Raw genomic sequence first — 14,674 nt, forward strand, 5'->3', positions numbered from 1 at the left:
GTTCGTAACTTTGTAGATTTTGTACATCTTGAATTTTATTTGTAACAAAACGCTACTGAACATAAAAATGAACATACGACTCATCAGAGCAAAAAAACGGTGCTACTTAAAACTGCTAAAAATAATTTGTCTAAAGAGAAAGATCAGTTTATATATACATATATAAATATCTGTGTATAATTAAAAACAGTATTAATATTATTTAAAATGCCAATTGGATATTTTGTAAGTGTAATATTTCATTTTTTAATTTGATAATTTAAATACTGAATTAGTATTTAAGATGCATCAATACCACTTCAATGTATGTGTGCATTAGGAGGCAATTGAATAAAACCTGTAATTAGCTTATCACGTTCAACATTGTAAATCAAAGTGTTCAATGGGTATTATATTTTCAATAATTACCTGAAAATAAATACAAACTGCAAATTTTATTTGCGTTTTTCTGAACCAGTGTTGCCCGATCCAGGCTCGGAATCTGTTTTGGATAGTTCGATTTTTAAGATTTTTTTCAATTGTAAATAAATTTAAATATGATTTAATATAAAAAAGGCATGGCATTTATTCAGCTTTTATCAACAGATACAGTTTGCAATATATTGGTTCGAGCGAGATTACGAATGTTTCAAACATTTGACAGTCGCAAAAGCGTTTATGTTAATTTCACGAATTTAATGTCAAAAGCTATCGTAATTGATTCGGTAGAATATTTTGAAATTGGAATTCATTCTGGCCTGCACTCTTCTCGATCGGCATTTTGCGGCCAATCGCAAACGTTTTTAACGGTATTCCAAATCAAAGCGTTGGGACACGTGAACTTCATTGGCGATCCGTGGACGCATTCATAGTACTGCAAGAAGAATATTGTCGTTTCGAGGGTAACTTTTACAGTTTAGGCAATAACGTCTAAGCGCGAAGGCTGGTTCGGACACGCGATGGTTAAGGCGGGGAAAAAAATAACAAGGTTAGGTACTCGAAAACAAAAGGGTGAGTTTGGATTTGCAAAAGTTGCGAATTTGTATTACGTTCGCTGGGGCGCCTGCGTAATTATTAAAGCTCACCGAATGGCAATCCTTAGAGGGGATGAATTTTTCAGCAGACTCGCAAATTATTTTCTCAGCTTCGTTATCGTTAATCGGCGGTTCGGTAGGTTTAGATTTGTTCGAGTCATCGGTAGTGAAACTGTCGGTTCCCGGGTATGTTACATCTGGTTTATGAGTAGGCTTTTCTGGTTTTTGGGTAGGTTTTTTCGTAGCCTTCGTTGGGGGCGACTGAGTGGGTCGAACGTTGTTATCCGATGACGTTGTGCTTGGTGGCCTCGCCCATTCAGGCTGAAAACGTAGTAAAAACAATGTTATTAATGTTAATTATAATATCTGGCCCAAAAGGACTCGTAATTTCTTTCGGAATTAATCTCTTTTTATCTTTACGATTGATTTTTTTTTTCTTTACTTCAAGGTCATTCATAACTCCTTAGATAAACAATATTGTACCCTATATCGGTACATAATTATTTTATTTTTCGTCCCTGCATGTGATCCAAAGATCCTAGTCGATTAGTGTATTATAATTAATTACCGTGGGCGTGGTTTGGATATTTTTGTCCATTACAACATATCCTTCCAATCCTTTGCTAATCGTTTTCATTAGGGGGTTACGATCGCCACAGAGTCCCTGGAAGTCGTCCATATCGACGGCCCAAACCATGGCGCCACCATATTGTTCCTTCTTGATGAAATCGATTTTGTACTTCACGCTCTCCACGTTCTCATAACCGACCCATTGCGTTTCTGCAATTGTTAGTTCGTTTGTCGAGTATTTTTAACAAGATATTTTCATTCATAAATGACCTGATCGAGCTACCTTGTAACTTGAACCATTTACGAGATATTTGCTTGGACGTTTACCTTTGTAAGTATATGGAACTTTGCCAATGTCGTCGAATTTCTGTGTCCAGTTGCTGCCTGGTTCTCGCAAGCTGGTGCAAATCTATGATAGAACATTTTTTTCGTGACTTTTTCTTAATCGGAACCTCTTTCCAGAAAAATATGGAGTATTTTTATTTTTTAAATTCCACAGGGAAAACAAGGTTAGGTACACACTTCGACCTATTATCGACCGATCGTACCTCGTAGTAGGAGAGAAACCCTTTAGCTTGCGTGTATTCGCCAGGTTCGCCGCCACCAGCCTCCTTGTTAATGTAAGTGCCAGGCTCGTAATTGTGGTTAGATCGACTGAGGCTAAACGTACGTCCGTATAATGGAATCCCGACGATCAGTTTCCTAGCGGGACAACCTTTTTCCTCCCAAAGTTGAAGACCGTCGTGCTGGAGAACCAAACGTCGTTAACACCGCGTATGTAACGTACGTAAAAATATCACATCGGTCATATATTTAAATAAACGAGTCCCTTAAGATTCTTACGACATTCAATTTCTCGTATGCCCATTGGTCGTGTGGTCTACGGTACAAAGGACTGTGCACGTCCGCAAATCCGGCCCAGTTGCCGCGAAGATCGTACGACATTACGTGAATGGCATCCATATTTCTGTGGGCAAAATATTCCCATGTATCTACTACATGTTTTTGCAGAACGATTTTGTTAAGGTTCTCCGATAAGAGCGAAAGAATCATCAAGTAGCCGCCATATTTGTTTTTGAAGTTCCCTCGATCTTATTGTAAAACTCCTTGATAGTTGAAGTTACAAGATCGAATTCGCGTACTTGCACAATTCTGGTACGTGGTATCCCTCGTCCAGACGAAACTTGGCCATTGGCACCGCCATAGTGAGTTCCCATCCCTCTCCTGCCGCGTCAAATGCGCGTCTCAATTCCTCGACGAAGTAGAAAAAGTGGTTTTTGTCGGAAAAACTGCCTCCCCTGTCGGAAGCTCCCGGGTACTCCCAGTCAAGGTCGAAACCGTCGAAACGATATGTTTGCATGAATTCTAGAAAACGCCGCAAGCAAAAGAGAATACCAACGGTTAACGGTGTTTCTCTAAAGGCGTATCATATCTTTAAAAAATTCGGTCTTTATTTATGTGTCTCAATTTCCAGATTAACTCACCAACCACGCTCTTGATGAACGTGTCGCGTCTTTGTTTCAGGCCCACGAGAGCGCTGTACTTCCGCCCACCCTCGCCCCAACCCCCAACGGCCACGGACGTCTTCAAGTGAGGATATTTGGACCTCAGGTTGTTGAAGGCCTCGAAGTTGTCCTTGTCGACGTCCAGCTCCGGATCGAGGATGAGCACCTCCCAGGTGACGTTGCTCACACCGATGAACGAGTAAATGATATGAGTACAAAGATCACCCGGGATATCTTTTACACCGTAGCTACCGACATCCGGCCGATAAATGGCCCAATTGCTGAAGTAACATACTATTCTGGCGGGCTGGTTCGCTGAAAAATCGGAAATCGTACTAACAGTCTTAATGTTTTCACCCCTTTGATGAGGTATTTTGCTGTAGACATTCGTTGCATAGTCGTAGTTAAATGGATTATAAGTTAGTGAGAGATTCTAATCTGAAACACATATCGAGAGAAGTTTCATCTCGTGGAGGGTCCTTTGGAGTTGCCTGTCGCACGGTTCGCGGCACAGTGATATTCTGCGCAGCTGCGTCGCGCAGCGCGTGAGGGGATTGGCGCGCGAGTCGAGTCACGCGTCGAGAAGTAGGGGTAGCGTCTAGCGAGGGACTCCCCGCGCTCAGTTGTCTTGAATCCGTGCAATGGGGTATATGTCTCGGGTCATTGTCTCGGACATAAACAAATCGTATTGCAGGAAGAAAGATCAGATTCGAGGTAAGGAGACTGTGGTACTACGAGTAAGTAACATAACGTAAATAAGAAACACTGGTCTGGTATGCGTGCAATAAAGTACGACAAGTAGAAAAGAACATTAATGGTCAGACGCTCTAGCCAAATTTTCAAATTCGATTATATCGGAAACGAAGGCTCGAACGAACAAATGTCATTCGTTCTTTTCGACGTACTTTTACACGTAGAATCGTTCACTGCCCGGTTGTACCACTCTTCTCGTCTCAATCTGTACGATCGAAGAAAGCTGTTCCTTCGTATAAAAAGGAACAGCTCTATTCATTCATGCGTCGAATTTCGCTCGAACTTATTGGCGAATCCAATATATTTATTATCGAGAACTGGAACACGACTCTGGGAAATATATCGCGTTTTATCTTATCTATATAAGACTCACCTGTCGCGCAAGCAAGGACCGCAAGAAGTATAGGAAATACGAGACACTTTCCGGACGTCATTTTCGAAGCTGGAAATCATTAGATATCATTAGAACATTTTCTGAGCACGTACTATGAGGCAACTGAGAAAATTAACATGCATTTTGAAGTCACTTTATCCAAGCATGCAAATACAAACACATTTTGATCAGTTCCACTGCTTCATCGACAACTATATAACGAAGAGCTGTTATTATTATATTTTAATAAGTCTGGATTTCAGAAACGGGAATATTTCCGAGCGGGGCGTCACTTGTATTTCACACTGTCCGCGCCAAGAATAAACTCGAATGATTCTTTTCAGAAGCGATCTAGACGTGTCGATCGATGCACGTTAGGCCAGCGTCTGCTTGGATCGAGTAGTCAGTGTCCACGTATAAGTATTTGTCGGGGACCAACGTCTTCTAGACGATTTGATTGGCAGTTACCCGGGTGGTGGGCACTGTGATCATTTCATTGACGACTTCGTTCTTCAAACGGGGGAACGGTTCACGGTGAATCATAAAATTATCGACACGCTTGTATACAGCGAATAGCAAAAGTGAACCAGCAATAATACTCTTCTAGAAAAAGATACTATATTTGCACGGTTATGATTCAACGAATATGTATTACACGCGTTATTTCATGCTGATTAATTGACTGGTTATAAGAGCGTATTGGTTAATTTATATATACAGCTAATCTCGTGTTATATCAGCGTCTAAAACACGAGACGTTCGGTGAGGGATCGCGTCGGGAATGGTTGGCGTTTCATTGATCTTGATCTTGATCCTGAGATTCTCCGTGGCGGTGAAATCGCGGCTAAAGACTGAAAGTCATCGAATTCGATTTTCTCGTTATACTATTTTGCAACGTTCCACTTTGTATGCATTTCATAACGTCGATGGCAACAGCGTACAGTGTGTCAGATTTGAAATTCAGCGGTTCGAACGAATTTAATAAAAATAAATTACAATTGCATGGTATTACAAAACCACGCAAGGCTAATATTTGAGCATTTATAAAACGTTGAACTAAAAAATGTCGAGTAAAAAGAAAAACAGGTAGGAAGCTTCCATCGAGTCGAGACTCTCGGTGAACAAGTTCTCGCGCGAAACACGGGGCCATCGAAGTGTTAAAAGTTCAAGCACCTCTTTCGCGCGAGTTCAAACACGAGGGCCAAAGCCAAAAGCGGCGTTATTCGAGGCACACGCGTGGAATGATTCCCTTGCTAAAACCGGAGTGTGTTTTGTTGTACGTTTTTCAGATTTCCATCGCGGTAACGCGATCGTAAAAACTGTTCACCCCTCGGCGGAGCCAGAACCGGGCGAATTGGCCGATAAAATCCGCGTCGACGTCGGTTCCCTTTCTCGTTGAACGAAATCATTGATAACGTACCGGTTCCACTCGTTTTCAGCAACGTCGACGACCTTAGTGGCCAAAAATATATGTTTCTTTTAAGGAACCAAACGTATTTCGTCGACGTTCCCCCTTGTTAATGAATATTTATCGCCGGGAATGAAAAAGTTAGGGCGCAACCGGTCCCCGTAAAAGCAACAGTCAGTATCGTAAATTGTTCTCGATGGAATTGCAATTAGAAATTGCAAATAGAAATTTATACGATAACAGAGATATTTCTATCAACGCGAGATTGGTTGGATATCCGACGGCGTGCAATCACGACCGCAAACAATCGAAATCGAACGCTTCCTTTCCGGCCGTTGCTCTTGGAAAGTGCTTCATTTCCGCGCTGAAAAATAACGCGAAAGAAAATCAACCGAACGCAACGTACTAGCGTGTTCTTGACACTCACCGGTGCGCAATGATCGATCTCGTGAACCTAGGCGGAGAAAACTGCAACGGTGCAGAGATAAGAGATAACAGAACCGCCATAAAATTAATCGATAATCGATTGCGAGAGGCTGGATAAAACATCCGGTGGAAAATCGTTGTGTCGACTGGAGGACTGGAAAGGGTCGAGTATCGAGAAGGTATCGGCAATCGATAGTCCAGTCCGCGATGTTGTTTTTTTTTAAAACGCGAATCGTTTCCCGTTGGTCGTCTCTCGCCTCGTCCGAGCGTACCGGAACGGAATGACAATCGAATACGGGTCCTGGAAGACAAAGAAGACGCCACGGACAAAGAGCTTCGAATGAAGATCAAAGACCCGTCCTTGGTATTCGAGTTTCGCGTGAAATGAAAGAGCTAGATAATGGTATCCGCTCGGCGAAAATAAAGAAGGAAACTCAGACCGCTGAGTCGTCGCGGCTTTTTCGTCGCGGGAATTAAAATGCAGGGTGCATCGGAACCTTCGGCTACTATTCCGTTGGATGCGCACGGAATACGAACGACGACCGATCGGAAACTCCGGGGAACCTCCGTCTATCGAGATAACAACGCTACGAGATAAACAAATTAAAAGAAACTGAATCGAATGAAAATTAAGCTGTCTATCGCCTCCCCCTCGAACGGGCCCTGATCGTAGCCTTTTGATCGAACGTTTTTGATCACGGAACGAATACAAATAAAGGTGAACGTTCTCCTTTTACGTCACACGCGAAAGATGATAGCTGAAATTTTTAATCAGCATTCTTCGTAGGAAGCCAAACGGAAGAGCTCGCGTTCTTCCCTCCTCATATTCGAGGTTCTTCCTGGTAGAAACATTCTCGTTGCACCTTCGTAGATTCGATTAGCTCGGGGCCGTAAAGAAATCACGATCGCCTTTCGTTTAATCTGATTAACCCTTTCGTATCCTAGATTTGTTCGCTTATCAAATTATTCTCCAACGTGATTCTTTCGCCAATGACGAGTGAGACAAATAAAGAACGCGAACGAAATATTCATAGTATGACGAACGGTCTTATTACCATAAAAATGAGTACACAGAAAATCCTCGAGGTGACCTTCTGGTCGGAGACGAAAGAGAGAAATTAAAAGAAAAATGAGAATCAGAGGGACCATCGCCCACGCGACGACGTATCACCATAACTCGTTGTTTTGGAGCAGTGGTCGCCTCTGTTCAAGTGGATTTTTCTTTAAAACGTTTACTTAGAATATCCCCCTCCATCCACCCTTCCTCCAAAAAAAAATGTTCAGCTATTGTCTGAAGGTCTCCCGACAACTTCATGAATTCCAGAGGATCTTCCATTGTTAGAAACTAACCAACACAGGCTAGTCCGTAACACGTGGAACCAATTCAGACGTTTATTTAGCACTCGAAAGCGAGAAAAATAAGTTTCTACAAACTTTAGACGCACGTCTATGCCTCGACCTCGTTTCTAAGTTTCAGTGAGTTCTGAAAAGTGTTTAGTTTTCCAAGCATCGGCTTTTATCTTGATGCAAGCTTATAATAGATCTGATAAGGGATTATCGGATTCCTATCGGTGTATAGAACGATTCCCCGCACTCATCGAGATTTCGAATCACAATTACAGTGTTCCAGTTTGCGGAAACGTTGCTCAGCCTTACGCGATAACGTAAATTCATGAAATTCGATGCTATCTACAGCTATATAGAAATTTATTAGCGAAAAATCACTTTTCTCGATGGAACTGTAAAACTTGAAAGACACCCTTTACACTTCTCACACACACACATTTACGCAGAGATAAGTAAAGAGAAGACTCACCTTCGCGGGTACCACAGAAAAATCGTGGCTTCGTCCGATGTTAAGCTCTCATATATACCCAGGTGGGCCTCATTAAAATTCAGGTGCAAGGGGCCCCCGCACGATTGGTTGGTTCGTCGACCCTCTGCCTCTCGTCAACGACGAGGGGGGCGGTCATCGTTCGTCAGTCCAAACTCCTATCGACCGCGAAAACGTATCTTAAAATATGCAATCAACTTCCCTCGTCAGACCCTACATTTCCTTCAAGAAACCACCGAGGTTTCGTTCTTTTTGCTCGTCTTTCTGATAAAAAGTCAGAACTTCCATAGAATGTAAAAGCCTCGATGTTCCAAGCTCTCGGTTTCAGTCGTCGAATCCTCGTAGTCCTAAAAACAAGAATGAGGGGGAGAAGAAACATCGTCGCTCGTGTAATATGGATTTTATTTTATTCGTGTAACAATAACAGTTCCTGTTTCCACAGTAGTTTCTTTTACAGCATAGTATTTCGGCCTTATCGCGGCTCTAACGATCCGCTCGCGGCACAGCTCTCGACGGAAGTGCACGCGGCTCGGTCCACGCGAGACGCTGTTGCAAAATGGCGCGCGAAACGACCGTTCTCGGCGGACAGTGTTTTTCCTCTCTTCGCGACCTACGTTTTTCTTTTATACTTTTTGTCCTCGCGAGAAATGGTCGTCGACTCGGTTCGCCGAGGATCCATCGCGTATTATAAAAAATTATTCCTAACGTCGGTGCCTGCGAACCGAAGAGTTCTCGATTAATAGAAACGTCGTGTCTAATCCTTAATTATCGTGATTAACGTGATACCGTTCTCGGGACGAACGGGGATAGGGGACAGGGGATTGATCCTTAGGTTTAACTGTTTCGTGGTTGCGCGTTAGTTCTCGCCAGTTTCGCGGTTATTGTAATTGACAACATGTTTGGGTGTAATTTGGCACTCTTCGATTTTCCTCGAACGCTCTTTCAATCCGTTCAACAACCATTCAAACAAGCTAGAACGCCCTGCGTATTTCACGATTCCTCCAATAAAAGTTTCAAACTATGTTTCGTTTCGCTGTTTGTCGAGGAACGATATTCGAGTCTCGAGCTTCGAAGAATCGAGTTGCATTCGAATCAGATCAGGATAAATACAACGTGGATGCCATTTTCCGTGGGCGTATAAGTGTTCTTGGGGCTCGTCTGAATACGCTTTCGAGGTCGCAATTTTTAAAGAACGCGGCCGGAGGAATCGACCTTCGAAAAGGGTACGAAACACGCTGCTTGAAACGTTAAAATGCCACGCGTCGAAAGAACCAATGCAGAACGCTATAACAGGACGTTTCTAAAGCGTATACATATACACGTTACGTATTTCTTAGATAATAGGCGATTCGACATCGATCGAGCGCACGGGAAACGATACGCGTTCGTATGAAAAGTGTCGAATAGGATGGCGAGTGTTAGGTAGAGCCGCGTAAATTCGCGCGCTCGATGGCGTCGAACTCGAACTAATTTTGCGGCTGGAAACTGCAACTTAATTTAGTTTCGTCCGTTGGTGTCTTAAGACTATGCATCTTATGGCAAACTAATGACTGACGACAACATTGCATATAACAGAAGAACGTACGAGTCTTATAACAAGTAAAACATTAACGCAGCATGCTTTGCAATAACGTCGTTTAATTTAGAAGCAAAAGTCGTGGTTTTTAACATTGCACGGAAATATCGGAGTTTGGAGCAAACGCAATTGGTCGACGAATCGATCGAGCGTAAACGTTGAGTGTTTCACGCCGCAAAACTGTTCTTGTCTCTCAGTCAGTTCAACATTGGCGATCGAAATTCCATAGTAATCTTTCATAACGTTTCGCTATGTTGCGCCACTCGTAGCACCTATCGTAAACACAACCTTAAACTCTATCTTACTTCTTTACCTTATCGCTAATTTTCGTTTCTCTTACATAGACTCGCGGGTGTTGTAGACCAGTGATACCCAGATTCTTTTCGATACCCGCGTACACCATCACTCGTAATTACTTCAACGAGTAATAATGTACGCACGAACGACGACCAAATTGGAAATTAACGAACTGCTTCGGTAACAACCACGCGGGACATTACAATAAACTTTCAAACAAATATCGATTCGAGTTAACAAAGTGGTCCAAAGGTTTGGAATAGCTCGGTTTCGTAATTTATATTCTAGAACCTATTTAAAGTATTCAAGTAAATGTACAGGGCGCTAGAAAACTAATTAAACGATCGAAGTTTAAACTCTATATCGTTCGAATAATTATGAGCGATACTGTACAAGATAAATCATTACCGTTCGATAGAAATTTTAAAATTATCTCCTCGACGAATTGTTTCGAACAGCAGTCGATCGTAACGACAAGTAACAAAGATTTCGCGCCGAATACGGCCAATACGAAATTTCAAAGATCAAAACGACAAAGGAACCGTAATTGCGTGTGCTTGAGCTTAGGCAAACTCAATTTGCGGGAAACCGTGTCTCCGAATAATTATCTATCAGTGCGCTCGATTCTTTTTTTTTTTTCTTCTAAATAACGGTAATCGTTCGAATCGGTGCCGCGACCCAATTGTGCATCTTAGTTTTACCATTATTACTAACGATAGCAACTCGTGGAAGCATTCTCTTCGAATAGTAAAAAGAGAAATCGAGACAGAATAGCGTCGAAAACAACGTTCGTTCGACGACACTTATCGAATTAATTCAGTAACGCAACAAACTGTTTATAGGCCTCGTCATAGTTATTTTTATTCTACTTACTTCTAAAAGAAAGTTCTCGACGGAGCCAACTCTTTCCAACATATATTCCGAAATTATTGTACAAAGAAAAGACGTGCTTGTATTCTGTCTCGACGTCAAAGAGAACTTCGAAGTAGAAAATAGTAAACAAGAACTACTTCGCGCTAGACGGGGAATCCGAGAATCGATTAAAATAAAGAATACGTAATAAAAAAAATTAAAGGTTTCTTTATTCTCGCGATACCGTGACTGAAATAGTTGCTTCGACATTTACTATTTTCTCTTATAAATAATAATCATTCACCTAGTTCTGTTCGACACCCATTATTACTAGTCCTGGTCGATGACGGTCGAGAAGGACGACTATTTATTATCAGTTTATTTAATCGATGATTATGTACAATATCGACGCAAATAAAATAAAAAGAAAAACACGCACACCTTGTCAGTTTTTCTTAACAATAGCGTAATCGTAACAGCGTGTGCCAATCGTTTGGCGAAGCGTCGAAAAACGTTACTCGAGTAAAGGTGTTTGCTTCTCTGTTGTTCCGGGCTGGCAGTAGTGTTCTTTGTGCTAAAAGGATTCCTTATAGGTAACCATCTTTTTGGCAGCAGTGTCCAAGACATTTTCACCTTACGAATAATAATTTTCTCTCTGCTGGTAGAGCGGTAACGGTGTTACGGGCGAAAGGTCATCGTCGTCTAAGCTCGATTCGGTTTTCAGAGGAAGGGTGGCCAATGCTTTCACTGTCAATTATCAAACCGATCGAATTAATCTTTTCTCACATCGAACGTATTACGGGGAAGCTATTCTTCTCATATCGAAATTAGGAAGTCGAAAGTGTCAACTTTTCGGAGGCTCTCCAATGGACGAATCGCTTCCCCGTCGGAATGTAAGAACGAATATTGGTCGAGGAATAAATCGTATGAAGGGGTATGAATAAAATGAAAGAAAATATAAACAAACCTTAAAAACGATAATATGATGTGCGTGTCCTATATGGGGGGATGGAGAAAGCATGTCAGTCAGTGTGCCTGGTTACCTACACACAGCACAAACAATCCAAACAACACTCACTACGTACGATATAACTATATTTAACGTCGATAGAAGCATCATCGAGAAACTTAAAAAATAAAATAATTACGATAACGCATGCCATTTGAGAGCACTTTGTGTCTTAGAAAAATTATAAATAAATCGATTCGTTAGATAGACTACTTCCGATACTGTAACAAGGTACGATGAAAGAAAAGACACGCGGATAATTTTACAAGCGTAAATCTTCTGCACTAAAGAAACAGAAGGTACGGAAAGCCACTCTAAACGTTGGTCATGCTATCACAGTATCGCACCACTAAACGCAGTGTATTAGATTCGTGCAAAATGAGTCAGACGGATTCCATAAACGCGAATCGAACGTACCTGCTACCATTTTACTCTTCTCCATTACTTGTTTAGCCAATATTTGATTCAGCTGGAGAATGTGTTCTCTCTGTCGCTTCTCCTCGACCACCTTCCTCTTCAAATTGTCTGATTGCTCTATGTTAATATTGTCGTCTGTAAAGGGAATTTCATATATTTTACATTCGTTAAAAATACATCGTCGATCGTAGAGAATTCAGACGCGTACCGCTTCCTTCCGGCGCAGTCACGGTCGTCTCCGACAGCATCTTTCTAATCGCGTCGGCTTTCTTCAGGCGATGTTCCTGCTCCTCCGCGGTTAACTCCGGTGTCTAGAATTTCACAATTACATTCGTCGATCGAACCAGCGTTTTTAGAATTTTTTAAAACGAAAATCTCAACGAATACCTGCTCGGGAATATATCTCTCAGGAATGACGATCTTGTTCGGAGTCCCCAAGAGCTGATCGATCGTGCTCTCGTTGTATTTAAGTTCCTTGTGGCTCAAGGTGGACCTCACAACATCCGGGGCGTTGATCCTCGGCCTCAGAGCCCTCTCCATGTCCAGGTCGTCCCTGGCCCTGCCCATTCCCTGCAGAACGCAAATGCAATTCCTTCAAACCATGTCGAACCATGCCGAAATAACACGTATCGTGAACGAACACATCGAGAAGCAGGGAAAGAACGTGACAGGAAACAGAAAATCAAAGTGCGAAAGAAACGTAAACGCAAATAAAAAGATACCATCTTTGAGAAGGCGTCTTCTAAGTCGAGGACGGGTTTGCTACTGGACACCGTATAATGGCGTCTTTTCTCGCGCGGTATCTGCCTTCGCCTGGGTCCCTCGACCTTCTTCTCCGTCATCTCCTTGATGATCTGTTTAGCGGCCTCGCTCTTGAACACCGGCGACAATTGCGGCGAGTTCGAGGCGTTCACGTTCAACGTGGAGCCGTATTGTCTCTCCTGGGGCTCGAGTTTCGTCGCTGGCGACAGCTCGGGGCTGACCGGGTCCGCGGGACTCTCGTTCTTCCCGGTCGTCGGGTTCTCGTAATGTCTGTACTGCGCGTAATACGGCTGATGGTGGCTCGGCGGTCTGGTCATCGTCGTTTGGCCCGGGTAACTCTGCTGGCTCGGACTGTAAGACGGACTGGTCGAGTAGTTCGGCGAGCTCATCGGCACGTGGGAGCTCGAACCGAGACTCTCGGTGTACGGGGACAGCGTACTGTCCGAGCTGCCGTCTTGACTTTCGAACTGACCCCGTCAAACAAAAGTAACGTAAAGGGACCAAATAAAATCGTCTCGCGAGTGGAACGCCGGTGGGGTAGAACAAAAATAAATGGACATGGCTGACCGTGATGTGTGCACTTCAAGTTGGTTCGTACGAAATTCTCTAGCCTTCGAGTTTAAATTCAACATCCTCGGGATTTATATCGGGGAATCGGAGAAAAATTTCGTACAGACCAACCCGACGTAAAATTCGATTGCGAACGTCGATGAGGCGAATGCGAGTAATTTGAAAGTGAAGGTACGTTAAATTCACAACAGCAGCGTTAACATGCGCGATTTAGGCGTTACGAGAACTATAATCGGACCGACGAATCAATGAACTCGTCATCCCCCGGTTGAAAGGATCGTCCGTCCGATTCTTGGTAAAGTTTTCGATCAATTCGAGGCTCGTTAGCGATGCGTTCGCTTACCCTGACTTTGTTGCGACGAGCCAGCATGGTCCTCAGGGCGTGCATGCTGTCGCTTCGTGGCGGAGGCACGACCGGTCCGTGGTGTATCTCCGGTTGCTGCTGTCGCTGCCCACCGAAGCCTCTCGGCAAGGACATGCTTCTTTGGAACTGCACGTCGTCCAAATCCGTCAGCTGGACTGTGCTCTGAGCGTGAATCATCGGCGATTCTTCTACCACTCTTCCTAATTGAGCCTTCTATAATTAAATCGATTCGAAATAGAGTAGAAGGCGATAACGTGCCACCGTTTCTACGATTAAGCAGACCGTGTATTTAGGGATCGAATCGTTACATTTTATGCGGGTAGCCAGGTATCTAGAGATTCTAATAAATAATGTAACAATAGAAAAGATACGTGAAACGAATCTTGGCCAACAAGTGATTATCTTGAATGCAAACGATTGAAAAATACAAGGTACCTCGAACTTTTGAGAGCCCCCCAGATCGTCGTCGCACAATCTCTTTGCACCCCCAGGCGCTTGGAGCCCGTTCGTTAATGGAATTCCAATGTTTCCTGTCCTATCTCCACGATCGCGTTGCCGTCTTTCCGATTCCCGTTTCACGATTCGCACGGTCTTGATCTCCTGTTTCTCACGGTTGTGCATCAAGCCTTGAAAACATTAACGAACGTGAGCGTTTCGAGAAAACTAATACGCCGTCGTAGCGAATTGTCGTCGTTGTTGCGTCACCGGTCGCGTTGTTTCGCTTACCGGCGAACTTATTGTCCTCGTTCAGCCTGTAATTGTCATTGAGCAATGTTTCCTCGTTCAACGGGGGCGGCGGGGGCGGTGGAACGTATTCCGGCGCGGGGATCGAGGTGCCGTTAATCATGTTTTCCTCGTGCTTGTTGCTATCTGTAAATCAATTACCGGGGATAAAGAAAATTCTTCTAACGATCCTAGGACGTCTCTAAAGAAGCCGAGAATAGA

General features: G+C 43.2%; 2 protein-coding genes across 2 annotated transcripts in view; both read right to left on the reverse strand.

Moving 5' to 3' along the window:
* Nucleotides 1–564: 564 nt before the first annotated feature.
* Nucleotides 565–4,545, reverse strand: LOC122402468 (endochitinase). Its single transcript, XM_043405281.1, has 10 exons — nt 4,394–4,545; nt 4,215–4,283; nt 3,068–3,403; nt 2,726–2,948; nt 2,427–2,550; nt 2,132–2,329; nt 1,911–1,992; nt 1,582–1,793; nt 1,065–1,334; nt 565–853 (listed from the first exon to the last, which is right to left on the reverse strand). Exons 1-10 carry the CDS (start codon nt 4,395–4,397, stop codon nt 728–730), a joined length of 1,644 nt encoding a protein of 547 aa, XP_043261216.1. The 5' UTR covers nt 4,398–4,545; the 3' UTR covers nt 565–727.
* A 3,969-nt stretch (nt 4,546–8,514) lies between these two features.
* LOC122402469 overlaps nt 8,515–14,674 on the reverse strand; it is a 170,191-nt gene continuing 164,031 nt past the window's right edge. Inside the window, exons 23-30 of the mRNA XM_043405282.1 lie at nt 14,456–14,599; nt 14,165–14,355; nt 13,709–13,942; nt 12,756–13,262; nt 12,421–12,603; nt 12,242–12,344; nt 12,034–12,168; nt 8,515–11,354 (exon numbers count right to left, since the gene is read on the reverse strand). Coding sequence (XP_043261217.1) covers nt 11,242–11,354; nt 12,034–12,168; nt 12,242–12,344; nt 12,421–12,603; nt 12,756–13,262; nt 13,709–13,942; nt 14,165–14,355; nt 14,456–14,599 — 1,610 coding nt within the window. The 3' untranslated portion in view covers nt 8,515–11,241. The remainder of the gene's footprint in view (nt 11,355–12,033; nt 12,169–12,241; nt 12,345–12,420; nt 12,604–12,755; nt 13,263–13,708; nt 13,943–14,164; nt 14,356–14,455; nt 14,600–14,674) is intronic.

Source organism: Colletes gigas, unplaced genomic scaffold (assembly GCF_013123115.1).
Source record: "Colletes gigas isolate AHSC1104 unplaced genomic scaffold, ASM1312311v1 Colletes_gigas_Sc00036, whole genome shotgun sequence".
Classification (NCBI taxonomy): domain Eukaryota; kingdom Metazoa; phylum Arthropoda; class Insecta; order Hymenoptera; family Colletidae; genus Colletes; species Colletes gigas.